The 19,118-nt window shown below is 42.8% G+C and overlaps 1 protein-coding gene across 1 annotated transcript in view; it reads right to left on the minus strand.

Moving 5' to 3' along the window:
- ICE2 (interactor of little elongation complex ELL subunit 2) overlaps positions 1–19,118 on the minus strand; it is a 72,268-nt gene that overhangs the window by 13,558 nt on the left and 39,592 nt on the right. Inside the window, exons 10-11 of the mRNA XM_019504363.1 lie at positions 14,915–15,093; positions 11,443–11,572 (exon numbers count right to left, since the gene is read on the minus strand). Coding sequence (XP_019359908.1) covers positions 11,443–11,572; positions 14,915–15,093 — 309 coding nt within the window. The remainder of the gene's footprint in view (positions 1–11,442; positions 11,573–14,914; positions 15,094–19,118) is intronic.

The raw sequence follows: 19,118 nt of genomic DNA on the forward strand, positions 1-19,118 counted from the left end.
TTCTCGCTCCTCGCGGCCCTCTCTCCAGGCTCCTCACTGCCTCCCTTGCTCTGGGGCTTCTCACTGCCCCCTTGGTCTGGGGCTGGGGCCAATGCACCTCAAATGCTGCGCCCTCTCTGGTGCCAGGATCCCCATGCTACCGTGGAGTCCCTATGAGGCCTCCTCCAACCCCTAATAGCCTCACCCGGTCCTCTGGTCAAAACTGCGAACACCAAAACACAAAGCCCCTGGGCTATAACATAAAAACTAAACCATCTGGCCAAACAACATTCAATCCCTACTGAGAAATACTCCAACCCATAGCAGCGATCGGGGGATGCTCATGCAGTCGGGCTTTTCCCCTCTGCACTGGCCAAGCTCCCCCTCCCTTGGCCGCCAGAGGGGAACTGCCCTCCTGGCCTCACGCCTGGGGCTTAAAAAGGGCCAAGCCCTGCCCCTTCCTGTCAGCTGGCTCCACCGGTTGCCCTAGCAACCAGCACCTGTGCTGCCCTGGTGACTGGCAACTGAGCCTCCCCCTTCTTGACACTAGGGGTCTCTCCCGAGCTGTTTTCTGCTCTCAGGCACAGGGCACCTGAATGCTCTGCGACACTTCCCCAACCTTTTTTTCCTTAAAGGATTAAAAAGTCTCCTTTTCCCTACTCTGAAGAAAGTAAACTAGTCTTTTTCCATTAGTTTTAACTTCAACACTTACAGAAACTTGACAATACATTAATATGCGGCTGTTCAACTGGCAGCCTGCAGACTGCAAGCAGTTCTCAAGGGGATAACCTGGGTTCCTGGTCTGGGCACCACTCCTGCCACTATATTGACAGCTGCTGTCACTGGAGTCTCCAGGCCCTCTCTTCTTTTTCCAGCTTAACCCCACCCCTTGGGTTGAGCCCAAGGGAGCCCATGGCTGGGGAGACCCAGTGACCCTATGCAGGGCAGTGTGAGGTGCCAAGCACAGTACAATGGGACACCTATGGTGTGGTGCAGCTGAAGGGACTCATGTGGTAGTGATGCAGGGACAGTACAGTAGGGGGTGCTGAGGGGGAGGGGGAAGAGGCACGCACAGCACAGAATGGCATACAGCCCATAAGGCATGCAGCCCAGCAAGGTGTGGCTATGCAGTGTCCAGCTCAGAATCTGGACAGCCTGGCATTCATACAAATGAAGGAGCAACAAGGAGGAAAAAAACCATCGATTTAGTATTCTTCTTGCTGGCTGACGGGAAAAAAATTAAAAAGCAGCTTTCATTTTACACCAATGTAGCTGACTATATTACTGTGCTCAAAACAAGCAGGAATATCCTGCTTTGAAAATACTGCAAAGGTTGCTTACCTTTTTTGCAAATCTGCAGCAACTGTGTAGCATTTTCTGTTATGTTACTACTACAGTGCATCCCAGGAACATGTGAGTAAATATATCCATTTTTTCCAGGCTTAAACCTAAATTATTTCTTAGCCAGACTGATACAATTTAACAAAAGGCCTGAAAAGTAGAGATGAAGTCTATCTACCAAAAGTTGGAAGAGTACTTTTTTCTCATAGTTTGCTAGCATAATAAGGAGTTCAAACTATGTTTGACAGGAGTTGGTTAAAGATTACACACACAAATCAGTTTTTCTTGTCCCTTTTAATTTGTTTTCATTAGATACACTAACTGCTGCTGCATCCCCTTTGCCCTAGAATCCCTTAAAAAGTGGCTTCTATGGCACATCTACAAAAATGTACTCCATCTATGCCAGCTGCCCTACTTGAGGAACATGTGGCCCTAAAGCAGCAGCTACGCTATGTGTTCACAACTGTCAACAAAAGGAGTGCTGCTGAATCTGTCCAATGGTGGTAATTTGTATTTGTGCACACCGTTTGTCCACTTTACTAGATCATACAAACCACAGCTTCAGTTTAATAGGACACTGCAATTTTATGCAGGAGACTAGTTACATTTCCATCTTTTCATTTCCTGAGCTGGCAGCACTGCTGAGTCAGTGAGTGGAGCTCTGTGTTTCCTCACAGAGCTGCAGATCTGTGGGAGGGCCCTTGTGGAGCTGAAAAATAATCATTCTAAACAATTAGGGATGACACTGGCATGGGTCCAAAGAGACTCTCATCAAGCCTTAGCCAGAAACAATGTTAGGTACAGACCTTCAAAAAGCGGAATCCATCTAAATTATGCTGTAAGTGGTGTAAGTTTAGATTGGTAGAGAACAGAACACACAATTACCCTTCGGTGGATGGGAGCAAATCTTAGACTGGGTTTCGCCAGTTTTAAACCAGTTTGTGTGCACTGAACTTCTTTTCTGTTACGAGTAGAGACTGGTTTTGCATGCCAAACTATAAATAGGTTTTCAATCACTTATACTGGTAAAAGTATTATGTCTACACCTGGCCAAAAACTGCAATGAATGGAATTAAGATGGAGGTTCAGATTACAAGAAAGAACTCCTTGGAAAGTTAAAATGCAGTTCACTGCCAGTGCTGATGCACACAACTCATCCCACAGATACATTAGAATTATTTCAAAGGACTGGTTTAACACCCAGAGGATCCTGAAAAGGAGAGTTAGAATTTTTTAGAATTCTTCTAAAGTTCACCTATCGTGGCCTGGCTACACAGTATCGATGTTACAGTCATACCAATCATTTTTAAGTGATAAGCATCTTTGCCAAAGCAAATTCCAACAGCACTGAGATCATGATCATCCAAAACCAACTTCGCAGGACAGGTCATGTTGTTCACATGCCTGACTCCCACCTTCCGAAGAGAATCTTTTTCTCACAGCTGAAAGAAGGTCACTGAAGTAGCAGAGGGCAAAGCGAGTGCTTCAAAGACACTATGAAGGCAAACATGAAGAGGTATAACATCAACATCAACACTTGGGAGACCCTTGCTCAGGACCAACCAAAATGGAGGAAGGCTCTTCGGGAGGGATCCCAACACTTTGAAACAGCTCGTCGACAGACAGAAGAGGACAAGAGGAATAGGCGAAAAGAACATCAGAACATCCAACGCAGCAACACAGTGCCCATACCTCCTAGAAACACCTGTCCTCACTGCGACAATACATGTGGATCTAGAATTGGGCTATGGAGCCACCTAAGGACTCACTATTAAGATTCTTGGAAGACAATGTTACTCATTTGCGAGTGATCGCCCATTAATCATGCAGTATTTATGGTACAGTCATACCAATCATTTAAGTGGCTGCACTCCACTATACTGTTGATGCAATCATGTGAATTAAAGGAAGTCCGTAGATTTACTTCCCTTTGTTGGTTTAAAGGAGAAATTAAATATTACTTTATCACAAGATTTTAAATAATTTGCTTGTTATCTTAACCACAGCAAGCTTGGAGGTGTGGACCAAAGAACAGACATGAGTCATGTACTTTATGCTAAACATATACAGACATTAACAGCCTAGTGCCACTTTACCGGGACAGTGGCTACAGCAGAACACTAGTTGAAAGAATCAGTCATCTGCTATATTTAAAACTAACTGTTTTAAAAGGGAAGTTTCAGTCACCAGGGGAATAATGGTTGTTTCAGAGCAAATCTATTTCTTTAATAAACAAATAAATAAATAAATAAAAGTCTTGCAAATCTAAGCTAGAGCTACTTGAAAACAAAATTTGAGAGGACTAATTTTACCAGCAGTCTCCAAGTATTTTTCTAGGCACCGCAAAAATTATCCCAAAAGTGCAGCATTTTGGCGAGATAGAAAAATATTTAAAAAAACCCTGCGTTTATTTCCAGGTGAAAGGGATTCTGTCAATTTATATATCCATCTGTTTTGCCTGCTACTGTCACAGTTACTGTGTAGGATTATTACATATGGAAGATTAGAGACCAAATGTTTTCTTTCTGTTTGTTTACTTACTGTATGATAACATTTGGTGTGCAATCCACTTCACTGTATTCCTTGTACTGCTTCCGATTTGCAAGTGCTACTTCTGGCCTTTAAATGGGTCTATAGGAGTTAGCTGTCTGACTTTCAGTGATTTTTCACTGAAAGCTTGTGTAAATCCCTCCCAACTATGCAGCTGGTCCAAAAAAACAACCACATGCAGAAAAAACCTTGCCTCTTACAACCTACAGATATAAATGTATTCACAACTGTAATGCATAGACTCCTCATCTCTCCAAATCTCTTCATGATATTTGGGCCTTGTTATTTCCTGTGCATGGGCATCACACAGTAATAAGACACAGAGAGGGGTACAGTTTAAAAAGTAAGAAAACACAATTATAAAGCCTGGCAAAACTGGATGGTGTAGTACATGACATCATTGCTCTAAAAATTGGTTACATTGTGTATTGATGGTATGTTTTTTAAGATTAGGGGAAAAAGGGATGTTTGTATGCAAAAAGAATGATACAGGAACTCAACAACTCTGAAAGATAAATAGAAAAACAAAAAAATAAAGTCCCCAATTTTTGCTCTAATACTGTTAAGAAAAAAATTTAAAAAGAAAAACATGACAGGATAAAGTCATGGCATAACTGGAAGAATTAGGCACCAACAGACCACAACTTGCTGGTACAGAAACTAACAAAACAAGACAGGTTTTTTCTACAACAGGAAGATAAAGGAATCATAAAAGCTAAAAATCCATTCATGATAAAAGCAACAATCCTCCGACTATGAATTGAATTCAGATGCCCTTTGGTGGGGATGGTGAAGGAACAGAGGGTCATTTCTCATTTCACTGTTGTTATATATACATGTTTTAATGCATGTTGTTTGTTGGGGAAGGGGAACAATATATGTACATTTTGAGGAGTGCTACAGATTCTGTAAGATAAGGGACATGTGGGCTAGGGAGGGAGTTTGGAGGAGAGACTGATCTGCCCCTGGGTGAGCAGCAGGAGAATGGGAGTCAGTGAATATGGGGCAGTGGGAAGAAGTTCTTTATACCTAGATATGAATTAAGGGGGGGGTGGAAATGTGGGGACAAGTTAGAGGGTTTGCTCTTCTGTAAGAGGCAGGGAAGCATGAGTGGGTGCAGTGGGATGAAGCTTTAAAGTTCTGGGGTGACGCTTGTGGGGCCTTTTATTACATTTCTTATCTTGTGGGCTATTTGTTGTATGGTAAGCGGCTTTGAGCCTTTCTGGGTAGGATGGAATATAAAATTAAGTAATAAATAAGACATTTAAAATATATTTTTGAACAAACTGGACATAATGACTACTAGAAATCATAATTAGCCAGCAAATTACTGATATAAAAGGAAAACAACATCTTAGTTAATGATCCTGAAGCTATTTAATTTGGCCATAACAGGCCCTCCTAATGGGACCCTAAATATTCCTATGGTGTTACCCCACTTTAACCTAATCTCTACTTCCTAAGTGCTGAATTACAGTTATTTTTTTTTCAATGACAATCTGTATTTTCTCCACAAGCTTTGTCTTCCAGTCAGGCACTATATTCCTTTTCAATCAAATATAGTTTGGCCCTCTCTCTTGGTTTTCCTACCCTACCTCTCACAGAGTAGGAGACAGAACATTCTGTTCTTTAAGAAATAAAACTTCAGGGACTGGTCAAGCATAGGTGAGGAGGAATGGCTGGCTAGATGAAAGAAAAGTGTGTTGGGCAGGGGAAATAACTAAGTGGAAAATGCTTGACTATTCTTAATAAGGTAACTCAGTATTCAAATATCCTGAACCGTATTACAGATAAAACTAGGAAGCATTTACAAATTTAGCATTTGTTTTTCTTACCTTCCTATTAGGAGCTTCTGCTTAAAGATATTCCTGAAATTCAGAGGTCTTAATCACGTCAGATGACTGAAGTCTTAATAGTGTAAATTCACTGATGTCTTAATGTTTAGTGTTTTGTAGTTTTGAAATACAGTTATTTTCATAGATTTCATAGACATTAGGGCTGGAAGGGACCTCAGAAGATTGAGTCCAGCCCCCTGCCCAAGGGGCAGGAAGTCAGCTGGGGTCATAGGATCCCAGCAAGATAAGCATCCAATTTACTCTTGAAGATGTTCAATGTAGGTGCTTCAACCACCTCCGATGGCAGGCTGTTCCAGACCTTGGGGGTTCGGACAGTAAAGAAATTCTTCCTTATGCCCAGCCTGAAACAGTCTTGCAGTAGTTTATAACCATTCAACCTCGTCATCCCTTGGGGCACTCTGGTGAACAAAAGTTCCCCCAGATACTGGTGGTCACCCCTATAAACTGATAGGTGGCCATCAGCTCACCCCTGAGCCTGCACTTTTCCAGGCTAAAGAGCCCCATGGCTCTCAGCCTGTTGTCATAGGGTCTGTTTTCCTGACCTCTGATCATGTGCATGGCTCATCTCTGGCCTCTCTCAAGCTTCTCCACATCCTTCTTGAATTGTGGAGCCCAAAACTGGACGCAGTACTCCAGCTGTGGCCTCACCAAGGCCGAGTAGAAAGGGAGATGACGTCCCGGGATTTGCTTGAGAAGCATCTTGGATGCAAGCCAGCGTTTTGGTCGCTTTAGTAGCTGCAGCATCGCATTGCAGGCTCATGTTCATCTTGTGGTCAATGATGACCCCCAAGTCTCTTTCTTCCATAGTGCTAGCCAGTGTAGCACTGCCGAGCCTAAAAGGATGCTGCTGGTTTTTCTTCCCAAGGTGGAGAACCTTGCATTTTTTGGTGTTAAACACCATCAGGTTCTTGCCCGCCCATTTGCTGAGCCTGTCCAGGTCAGCCTGGATCACCCGCCTGTCTTCTGGTGTAGATGCTTTGCCCCAAAGTTTGGTGTCATTCGCGAACTTGGCCAGTCTGCTTCTGACTCCAATGTCCACATCATTAATGAAGATGTTGAACAATATGGGTCCAAGCCTTGGGGGACCCCACTGGTCACAGGGCATCATGACGATTGACTTCCATCAATTACCATCCTCTGGGTCCGACCATGGAACCCATTTCCCAGCCAGCGGATCGTGCTGGACCCAAGGCCAGAATTGGCCAGTTTCGCCAAGAGGTGATCATGGGATACCAGATCGAAGGCTTTTTTGAAGTCAAGATAATTGACACCAATCTCTTCTCCCTTGTCCAGGTGATAGGTCACCTGGTTGTAGAAGGAAATGAGATTGGTCAAGCAAGACCTACCTGCAATAAACCCGTGCTGGCTATCCCTCAGGATGTTGGCGTTGGCCAGTCCATTTAGGATGGCCTCTTTAATAAACTTTTCTAACATCTTCCCCGGGATAGAAGTCAGGCTAATGGGCCTATAGTTAGCCGGATCCACTTTCCTCCCTTTCTTGAAGATAGGCACCACATTGGCCTTCTCCCGGTCTTCTGGCACTACACCAGAGCACCAGGAGGTCTCAAAGATCCGTACCAGGGGTTGGGCTATGATGCTAGCCAGCTCCTTGAGTACCCTGGGGTGTAGATTGTCAGGGCCGGCTGACTTGAAGGTATCCAGCCTCTCAAGGTGTTCCTTCATGAGGTCGGCATTTATGGAGGGCAGGAGATCTCCCTCACCTGGACTTCCCTGTCCCATAGCGGGCATGGGCGTCCCATGGGACTGATGAAAGACCGACTCAAAGTACCCATTTAATAGGTTGGCTTTTTCCTGGGCGTCAGTTGTCAGTTGCCCGATCTGGTTCAGCAGAGGCCCAATGTCGTCCTTGCTTTTTCTCCGGCTCCCCACATATCTGAAAAAGGACTTTTTATTGTTCTTGATGCTTGAAGCTAGTTGGAGTTCAGTTGCAGCCTTGGCTTTCCTGGTTTCCTCCCTGCAGGACCGGACCAGTGCAGTTATAGTAGAGTCGCAACATGTTTGTACACGATATAGCAAAAAAACTATAAAATTGTTTTCCCAGTTTCTTGGATTTCTGAGATTTCCAGTTCTGGTACCTGTTTAAAATTATATGGAATCTTTTGCACATAAAGCACATCCATAAAGTGGGACTAAAAGTAGTTTAAAAAAAGTCAGGAAAACACGATTCTTTGGCTGTTGTAATTATGCTTTTTTGCTTCTAAATTTTGTTACAGGAAACTTATATGTGAACCAAAATATTTGTGAAACAGCTAAGGTTAAAGGAAAAACTGCTGCTTAAAGAACATTCCTATTCACATGGAAGAAAGCATGAGCAGGAAAGTTTAAGCTTTTATAAATTGTTTTGGCTTGCTCTCTTTTTTGTCTTTTATTTCTGTATCTTAGATATTCTGTAACCTGTATAGATGATATAGTCTATATCTTATACAGTGTGTATTCAACCTATTGATGAAGATGAGGATCAAAAGAAAGTAGGGATGGTAGGGACCTCCCAAGGTCATCTAATTCAGTTCCCTGCTCTAGGCATGCTCATCCATGACTCAATCATCCTAGTCAAGCATTCAGTCAACTTACTCTTGAAAACTTTCAGGGATGGAGATTCCAAAACTTTTCGAGGTAGTCTGTCCTAATGCTTGACCATACTCATTGTTAACAAGTTCTTCCTAATCTCTAATCTATACTTCCATTACTGTTAAGGGATTTGTCTGCTCTTTCATGAAGAATTACCAAACCCTCCCACTCTCCTCAAAATCTTCTCTTCTTCAGACTAAACAGTCGTAGTTCTTTCAGAATCTGTTTCCTAGGCCTCTAATCATTTTTGTTGTTTTCCACTAGAGCCCTTCTGAATTGTATACATCTTTTTTTAAGTGCAGGGCCCAAAACTTGACATAATACTCCATGTGAGGTCTCACAAGTACCAAATAGAGAAGAATCCCTTTTCTTGATTCACTTGCAAATTGAAGTTGCCAAAAATTGAATTCCAGCTTTCATAAATGAACTCACTAAAATTAGTGATCTCTGAAAAATAAGCATTTAAATCTTACCAGTAGAGGTGCACTGATACATTGGTTCATATTGACTCAGCACCGATAAAAGCAAAATCAACATTATCGGCAGTTGGGTTTTTTTGGCTGATAATGTTGTTGACAAATGCTGTGTGCATGCACACAACCTGGCAGCTTGGAGAGCATGGTCCAGCTGGTAAGTCTGTGGGGAAAAAGGGGGAACAGATCCAGGACCCCCCAAGGGTGAGGGAGGGAGTGGAGCTAGGGCAAATGTAGGCACTACCCAGCTGGGGCAGGGTGTGGGATGGAGTAGCAAACAGCTCATCTGAGGGCATGGGAAGGTTGCTGCCACCACTAGTTCACCCTGGGGGAGCCACAGTGGGGTACATGCCTCATGGACCTGTGTCGGGCTGTTCTCGGCAGGGGGGTTGGGCCAGGGCTGTGCAAGAGGTGGATGCTGGAGGTGCTGGCAAAGGGAAGCTACAGGAAATTTTGGGGTGACTAGCCTACCCAGTAGCCCCCACTCCCAGCGCCATTGCTGTCTGCCCTGCACATACCCCTCTGTGCCTCTCCTGGGGTGTACCAGTGGTGGGAGTCACACCCTGCCCCCCCCAGACAAGCTGCTCGTGACTCCCTCCCGTGCCCCACCCTGCCTGGGCAATGCCTGCCCCTGCCTCACTGCAGGGGCCTCAATCTGCCTCCCCCCATGCCCTTTTTCCTCCACAGACTTAGCAGCCAGACACTACTGTCCAAGCTGCCAGGTTGCATATCAGCAATTGAACCAGTAGATATGGCTTATTAATAAATCAGCCATCAGTATTGGCCCAAAAAATCTTTAATTGGTGCACCCCTGCTTACCTGGTATTTGTCCTTGACAAGAAATAGAATACATCTCCAGATAAAATAAGCATTACTAGATAACATCCTTTTCTGATTTGGACTAGGTAGCAAGAAAATAAAGTGCCATTTAATGGGTCAGACCATATCAGGGGTGGGCAATTATTTTGGGTGGAGGGCCACTTACTGAGTTTTGGCAAGCCATCGAGGGCCGCATAACAGGCAGCCGGGGCAGATATTCATTTTCTAAATTTTTTACGGGGCCTGCAGGCCAGATAGAATGGCCTGGTGGGTCACATCTGGCCCACAGACTGCATTTTGCCCACCCTTGCCATGGATCCACCTTGTCCGGTATCTTGAGTCACACAGTTGTAGAAAGTGGATGCTGAAAGAGAGAGTGAACAAGGTATGGCCAGGGCTTTTTCCACTGTTCCTCTCCTACTTGCAGCTTCCTCCATTTACAGTCTAGGAAATTCTGATTCAGAGGCTGTACCCTTAACTCCATGGCAGGGGGTCGGACTTGATGATCTGCTCAGGTCCCCTCTGACCCTACCAACTATGAAACTCCCATGCTCAACAGCTACTGATACCCCTTTCCTTCAAGAATTTATCTAATCCCTTTCTGAATCTGGCTAAACTATCAGCTTCTACAACATCTGATGGCAATGACTTCCACACTTTAATTCCACACTATGTGAAAAACAGTTTTACATTCACTACCTACTAGTTTCATTTTATGACCCTTAGTTCTTGTATTGTAAGAGACAGTAAATAATAAATCCTTATTTTCTTTCTCTTCACCATTTCGTATTTTGTAAATCCTTACCATGTCCCTCCTCAAGTGTCTCTTTTCAAAACCAACTAGGCTTAGCCTCTTTAGTCTCTCCTTGTATGAAAGCCCCTCCATACTACCAGTCATCTTTGCTGCTCTCCTCTCTACCTTCTAGTTCTTCTATATCCGTTTTGAGATGTAGGGACCAAAACTGGCACAATATTCGGGATGTAGATGTACCATGGTTTCATAAAAGGGCAATAATTATATTTTGTTTAAGATTTCATTCTTAATAATTCCTAACTTTCTGATATCTGCTGTGCACTGAGCTGATGTTTTTAGCAAACTATCCACAATGATTCTCAGATCTCTTCCCTGTATGGTAAAACCTCATGCAAAGCCCATCATCGTGCAGGTACAGTTTGGGTTATTTTGCCCATATGCAGTACTTTACATTTACCTACATTGAATTTCATGTTATTTACTTATACACTCAATTATACCAGGTCCTTCTCTATTTCCTCACAGTTCGCCTTGGTTTTCTATTTTTAAGCCAATTCCTAATCTATGAATGGACCTTCCCTGTAACCCCATGGCTACCTGAATTCATAGAGCCTCTGATGTGGGATCCTGTAGCAAAACTGTAAATACCCAGCTCTCCTATTTCTGAGAAAAGTGGCACCTTGGAGACTAAATCGTTCAGGGTGGTATGAGCTTTCATAGATAACAACCTACTTCATCAGATGCTATAAACAATGTAAATTGTTGCCTATAGAAGCTTATACCTCTCCCAGTGAGTTAAATCTAGTCGCACAGGAGGGAGGGTAGGATGGCACCTTACAGACCAACACAAGTAACTGCTGCTCTACTATTTCTGGAACAACTTAAAATAAAATAGTTACCTAAAAAGGAAAATGATGACTAACCAAGCAGCAAATTACGAAAAAAAGTGTGTGTGTAGGTGGGTTAAAAGAACCAAGGTAGTAACTAGCCATGAAGAAAAATACCAGTTAGTGATTAACTGTTAAAGAGAAGATATTCCAGCTGCTGATGGATAACTGGACAAAAAGATACAAAAACTTACCTACATAAAAAGAACATTTAGAATGCAACAGGTTCTCTGTCCACATCCGACATATTTCACTTTCTGTGAGAGCTTCCAGCCCCAAATAGGGTTGATATTCTAGTTTTGGCAATATGTGAACAGGAATACGCTGTGAGAGTAGAAATCTTTGTCAAGTGGCCATCAACAATTTACAAGCAATTATAACAACCAACTTTTTTTGTATTAATAATCAGCACAGGCTTCCAGGCATGATTTTGGAAGCAACACAAATAACGACATAGATAGTACTGTAACAGAACATTTTACGTAAAAGAAAACCCACACAGAGTAAATTTAAGGAAAGGTGCATTTTCCTCCTTTCCCCCCTACATTTTCACTTAGACAAGATTTAACATGAGAAAATGTACATAATGTAACAATTTCTACTTAGGTATACATTATTTTGCACTTCATTTCTCTATGCTATGCTGCCCTCTCTAGGAATTTTAATTAAAAAAAAACCAGGGCAATTATCCCTTTTCTGAGTTAGCCTAAAATAAAGGAAACCCTTCCCCCCTCACAATTCATATTAAAATCCTGTTTAAAATCCTAAAATAGCATCTGCATTTTATCACTAAACACAGAGCTTCAGTTTTCCTTTTACTCCCCACCCTGAAATTCATTTACAATTAGAGTTTGGAAGTAGTAGTATTACAATTCAGTAGACAAAAGTACAATTATTTGCATGTAACAGAACTTATTGTTTACGATTATGCCAGAAATGAGAAGCCGCAAAAGACCTGAAAAGGCAAAAAACCTGAACTTTTAAGTCTGAAAAGATCCACCATGTTTTGCTTTTAAACTGCATACAGTTTTCTCCCAAAAGATTTCTTGAATGTTAGCAGAAAATAACAACATTTTTAATAACTGAAAATCTGGAATTAAATGCAAGTGTTTAAACCCAACAATCAAACACATAGGCTGTGTCCAGACATGCAGGCACGTGTGGTCTGTGGCACAGCAAGCCTCTCTGCAGTACAGGGAACATGAAAGGGCAGTTTGTCCAAAGTGGGACAATCTGTCCCTCACCAAAGCACATGTAGGGACGTGAGTGGCAGCACAAATTTGTGCCGCTACAATTTTTGCCACTGCAAGTACACACCCCTGCACATCTGGACATGGCCATACACTCTCCTTCTGTTGGGTAGGTGTTAAAACCTCTATCAGTGAAGACTTTGAGTTACACACTAACTAGCTACCTCTCAACATTTACAAGCATAAATCAAACCATAATGGAAATGTAATTCTGCAACAATACAGAGTGGACAATGTTATCTCTGAATGTATGACTATTCAGAAATTGCTTCATATATGGCATGAGTTGATGGGCCACAATTATCAAATGATGCAGTGGATTTTCACAAAAGACAGCAATTTCTGATAATTTAAGAGCAAACTCTGAATTCCCAGCTAGGCAAAAGCTAACCAGGAATAGTAGAAGTTCCCACTCAGAAAAGACAAACTTTTGTTCTCAAAAGCAAAAATGTACTGAAACAAATTTCATAAATGTGCTCTCAGTTGAAGGAAAAGGAGCTGTGATCCTTCAGGAAATGTAAAGATCATTCGGAATACACTATATTATCCCACCTGAAACCAAAATACTCCTACTATCCCTCCTTTTAAGTGCTATTATCCCATTGTCCCATCCAGTCAAAATACTGTAACAGTTTTTGACTATTCACACTCCTCTCAAACCATCATGGCTACTTCTGTCTTTGACTGTCCAAGAACAGAAGAATAAAGCAGTAAGAAAATTATGAAACTAACATGAAGAAAACTCCACATAGACTTCCCCACTTCATTTGATTCAATGTCAGCTATAACACTATCAAGCAATATAGCACTATAGCACTATCAAGCTAAAACACTATCAAGTGTTATAGCACTATCAAGCACCACAGTGAAATCACTCAAGACAACCTTCAGCTCCTACTTACTACTAGCTGTACAAATGCCTATGTTTATTGGCTGCTAGGTCTGTTATGCGTTTCATCTGCTGGGGAAGAAAGCATGTCTCTATATAGGAAGATGTATTTACTGAAACCACCACTCCAATTTTATCACACATAACCGAAGACCATCTAATGCAATAATTATAGGTACAGTTAACAGTGATAATTAAGGTTGCCTAACACTTGCCATCTTGAGACTCTCAGTTGCAGCCTGAATTCTATGGATGTTCCCAGCAAAAAGTTTCAGCCATTCCAAAGAATGGATAGTGGGAAATATTCTATTTTTCTATTTCTATTTTTTCTATTAAGAATGCAGTTTGTTTAAAAAAAGACATATGAATAAAGCTAGGAAATTGTATTTTGGAAAATGAAAAGAATCTTAAAGTTTCAAAGCCAAACAACAGCAGACAAATGTTTATCCTCTGGATATTGGTGTATATGTAGGCATCCCAGTCAGATACCTGATGAATCTGTTTGTGGCTGACAAGCACATTAGCCTATTTTAATGCATGTCAAAGTGTCACAAAAACACCATGCTCTTTTGCTAATGTGCATTAAAATAGGCTAATGTGCCTTTTGCTAGTACCTCAAATTTAATCTGCATTACCAAAAGTGGATTAATGAATGTGTAGAGATGCCCAGCTTGTTACAAGTTTCACAGATCCATATGTATGAAATGGAGCCCAAAATTTATAGCATGCTGCTTCCTCCTTTCTTTAGTTTTTATTGATGCTAGGGAAACAGCATTTTTGGATGATATTTTGTTTGATGCACTTGCCTCAAATTTCAGGAGTCAGACTAATAGGCAAGTGCATCAAACAAAACAGCATCCAAAAAAATGCTGTTTGCCTAACAGCAATAAAAACTATAAAGACCTTAAGCTTTATACATAGGAAACAACACGAGTACCCTTGACATGGAAATCAGAAACACCACCAACAGATAGATTACATGAATAACAAATGGGAGCACTTGTGTTTATGAAGAAGATCACAGTTGGGTCGGATCCTACCAACATTCAAGAACACATCACTTTTGTGAACACTCCCATTGCCTTGAATTTCATATAAATAAAATCACCTGCATGCACTGGTTTTTCTGGAAAAAGAACTTATAATGTCAAATGGAACATCAATCTGGATGCATTACTGAGTCAGATTCCCACTGCACGAAATCACAAATGGTACGGTAAGGAATATAGGATCAGACCCACGTGCATTTATCTACAAACAAACAACAAGTAATCCTTGCTTCTCTTCCTACAAACACTTGCTCCGAGTCACAAACTTTAGAGCTCTGAAAATAAACTAACACTTGTATACAAGAATGACTCGAATACAATGAAGTCAGTGTAATAAATGCTGAAACACTTGGGCTAACACCATTAACTTCCTTCTTTTAACTCTAGAAACGTTCAGTTCACTTTAGGTGGGCATTAATAAATGAAAAGTTTCAGTCACGCGTACAGGTGAAAAAGATGTCAAGAAAACTATTTTTACCTTTTTGATGCGCTGATTTTTATGGGACCGTGGCCAAATCTCTGCATTCTGTACACTGCAACGCACAAGTAACAGTAGGTCATCTAAGCTGAATAATTTATATACAAGATTCCCATCCTCAGGAGCTGTGTACTCTGAAGGGTCTTCAGCAAGCATCTGAAGTTCAGCTGGAAGCATTCCTTTGGAGAAAAATACCAGAAAATGAAAGGTTTGCACAGCCTTCATGAGAACAATTAGAGTCTCTCTCTCAACACTAGTTTGTTCTAAACTGAACTTATCTGAAATAAAAAACTGAAATGAGTAAAACTGCATGCCATTTTAGGGTGCACACACAAAATCAAAAGAACATGCTTTTCCATAGTTTCAAATACAGCAACAGTGATTTTTCAGCAGCTGATACCCCTCAGGGCAGGGCTCCTAGATTAACTGCTATTGTGTCTCCAGAGGTGCATGCATGTGACATACACTCCCTTGCCATGTGCTTTCTCTGGCTACTACAATTCTTACGTTTCAAAGTTGAGATTTCTGTGCTCTCTGGGTACTGAAATAAATAAATAGTTCTACAAGATACTCTCCATATGACAAGAGGTTACTGGATTTAATACTGATCAGCTGATCATAGTTAAACTAAAATTTAAAGTTTCAACTGCTGAAATTCTCATGCACTTATGCCAGATACTTAGCACAGCAAATGGCAGCATAAGGAGCCCAAATATTCTGCTTAAAGTGTCTTTGAGAGTTGCTGCTCATGTACTAGAGCTTGATGCTGACTTAGCCCAGGACTGTTATGAGGGCATCAACCCAGTTTGCCAAGTACAAAGCATGGCATGGCTTGAACTGGCAGATCCAGACCATCAGCTTCAATATGAACTGACACATATATTCCAGAGAACCTTTATTAAAAAGGATTCCAACCTGTTCAGTGTTCAGAAACCTCAAGATACCCTAATTAGATGCTGAATTAATGGATGTCAAAAACAAAAAAAAGATAATGAACATATCTGGGATTAGTTATTCATCACTTAACTGAATAAAGTGTAATAGATAAAGAAGCTGGAAATGCGCGCCAGCTTTAAAAGGAAGCACACTTTATTGTGACAAAACATTAAATACATTTTAACCAGGCCAACATGTCGCTCAATATATACAACCAAAGAGAGGTATTTTGAAATCAACCACATAACTGAAAACAACTGTGTATTAATAAATTTGGGACCCTGCTTCTGGTCCGCTACCAAAAAGAGAAACTAACACCTAGAGGCTTGCTGAATGTTTTTCAGTTTCAAATGGTCTGCTGAACACCTTAAGGCTGCTATTCTTTCAAGTAGTCAGTAGCAGAATAATTACTTCAGGTTTTCCAGCAATAATGATTTGCAACAGGATATCAGATCACAAGGGTCCAACACCTGAATTCCATACTTGGCTGTGTGAAGGTCAATATACTAGGAAAGTAAGCTTACTTACCTCTCTCAATTTGGGGTAAGCACAAACACCTATATGCGACAATTCTGATGAATTCAACAAAATGCATAGAACACTGAGAAGTTCAGATAAAATTAGAGTACCATATTTACTCAAATGTAAGAAAACCCATAATTATAAGATGATCCCCCAATAATTAGATTCTATACATGGAAAAATTACCCATTTGATATAATTTCCAGGTATAAAATCTAAATCACTGGACATTTTTGTCTTGAATTTGTCAACCTCAAAATGCTACAGCAGAGAAAATAAATCTAGAGGGTCCGGTAGCACCATTTGCCCTCTGTCCCCCACAACTTCTTCCTTCTGCAGCCCCTTCCCTCCTCCGTACGGTTGGACCCTTCCCTCCCTGAGCACGTAGAAGTGAGGAACAAATTTGAAAAAAAATGACCTTGAACTAAAAATAGCTGTAGTAATTTGCATATAGTACCCATCAATTTAGTTCATCCAGAATTGATGCATTTTGCCTTTTCTGAAACTGCTGCAAATTTTAATATAGGTACTCCATAAACACACTTTTGAGCAGCATTTCTGTACCAACTTAGAGTACAAAATATGCATGTTATTAGTTCAAAAGAACAAAGTTCATGATTTACTATATAATTCATTGGGCTGGGCCCCAGCAGAGTCAACAGCATTTCAAGCCATGATGACTCCACAGCTCAGCACTGCTCAGTATGTGCATGTACTCCTGATAACCCCAACAAAGGATCCACGTGCTAATTAGCCCCTCAGTCATGATGACTGGAATCGGGTGTTCTTGTCATGAGTCCTAGAATCCTCCAAAAAAAATGGGGCAACCTGGTCCAGCTCCACCCCATGGAGGGTGGGGCCACGCTAATCATGTGTGACAGCCTGAGAGAGGGGGTGACAGAGGGATGCCAGATGAACTGTTTGGGGCCCCATTAGGTGATGTTTGCCAGACATTTAAGGCTGGTGAAAAATCAGGAATAATTGGAAATGGGAAAGAAAAGGACAGCTCAGCTGTGGGAGTGAAGTAGTCAAAATGCATGCAATGTAGTGACTCACCATGCCTTGAAAAACGTGTCGATGCTGAGGGAGTGTACTCAATGGGCACTACAACGTCTTACTCATATGGGTTCCACTAACCCAAGGAAGGGTAATTATTTGAGTCTACAGGCCACATAGGGAGTTTGGTGAGCTGTCACAGGGCAGGTTAACACCCCGTCACACAACAGCTCACCAAAACTCCCTAAGTGGCCCCACCCTGTCCACCTGGCCCCGTGCCCTGCCCAGGCAGATCCTGGTTGGTATCCATGAAGACCCCAGGATCGTGGGGCAGTGATGGCATAAGGCCAGGACCTGGGGCTAGAGCTGCGATTTGCTTCCTGCATGCCCCTGCCTGCACAGCCAGTGCCCATTGCAGGAGCATGCAGGCTATGGATTGTGGCTCTGCTCTGCGCTCAGTTGGGGTGGGGCCAAGGCTGGGATTTAGGGAAGTGGCATTTGGGAATGGGCAGGCAGGCCCAGGATCACAGTGCAGTGACAGTGTGGGGTCAGGGCCCCACAATCCCAAGTCTGGCCCTGCCCACCTGTTCCAGTCCCAGACGCTGTTCCTCTGGATCCCAGCCGTGGTCTCATCCTGGCTGAGCGTGGAACTGAGCCATGATTCCCTGCCCACAACAGGTGCTGGTTCTGTGCGCAGAGGTGTGCAGGGAGCGGATCATGGCTTTGCCTTGAGCCTCAGCCTGAACGATCCCCGCAGTTACAGCACGCTCTGATTTCTCTCTCTCCTCCCCATCTGAACAGTCCCTGCAGCTGTAGCACACCACCTCTCTCTTTCCCCCCTTTATAGTTTCATAGTTTCATAGATTAAGGGTCGGAAGGGACCTAGTAGATCTTCTAGCCCGACCCCCCGCCAGGGCGGGAGGACAACAAAACCCCAAAACAAGAAACGGGACTCAAATGAGTCCAGCCAGGTAGGCATCCAGCCTCTTCTTAAAGACCCCCAGGGTAGGGGCCAGCACCACTTCCCTTGGAAGTTGGTTCCAGCTCCTAGCCGCCCTAACTGTGAAGTAGTTTTTGCGGATGTCCAATCTATACCTCCTCTCCATCAACTTGTGCCCATTACTCCTTGTTATGCCAGCGGGCGCTAGGGGAAACAGCGTCTCCCCCAAACCCTTCTGGTCCCCCCTAGTGAGTTTATAGACTGTCACCAGGTCCCCCCTCAGCCTTCTCTTGTGGAGGCTGAATAGGTTCAGGTCCCGCAGTCTCTCACTGTAGGGTCTGCCCTGTTGTCCCCGGATCATGCGGGTGGCCCTCCTCTGGACCCTCTCCATGTTGTCCACATCCCTCTTGAAATGGGGCGCACAGAACTGGACACAATACTCCAGCTGTGGCCTGACCAGCGTCGCGTAGAGGGGGAGGATCACCTCCTTGGCTCTACTCGAGATGCACCTGTGGATGCACGACAAGGTCCGGTTAGCCCTGCCAACCATGACCTCGCATTGTCGGCCCATGTTCATCTTGGAGTCAATAATGACTCCAAGATCTCTTTCTGCCTCCATGCTCTCGAGTAGGGAGTTCCCCATTGTGTAAGTGTGCTGCTGGTTCCTACTGCCCAAGTGCAGCACCCTGCACTTGTCTGTATTGAAACGCCTTCCGACCCTTGAACCATCCCTGTAGCTACAGCTGATCCACAATGTCCGGCCCCTTCTGCAGCTAACACCAGCTCCTGCCCCGTGTGCTGCAAGCAGTG

This window comes from Gavialis gangeticus, unplaced genomic scaffold (genome assembly GCF_001723915.1).
Source record: "Gavialis gangeticus isolate Ggan-Ray unplaced genomic scaffold, GavGan_comp1, whole genome shotgun sequence".
Taxonomy (NCBI): Eukaryota; Metazoa; Chordata; order Crocodylia; family Gavialidae; genus Gavialis; species Gavialis gangeticus.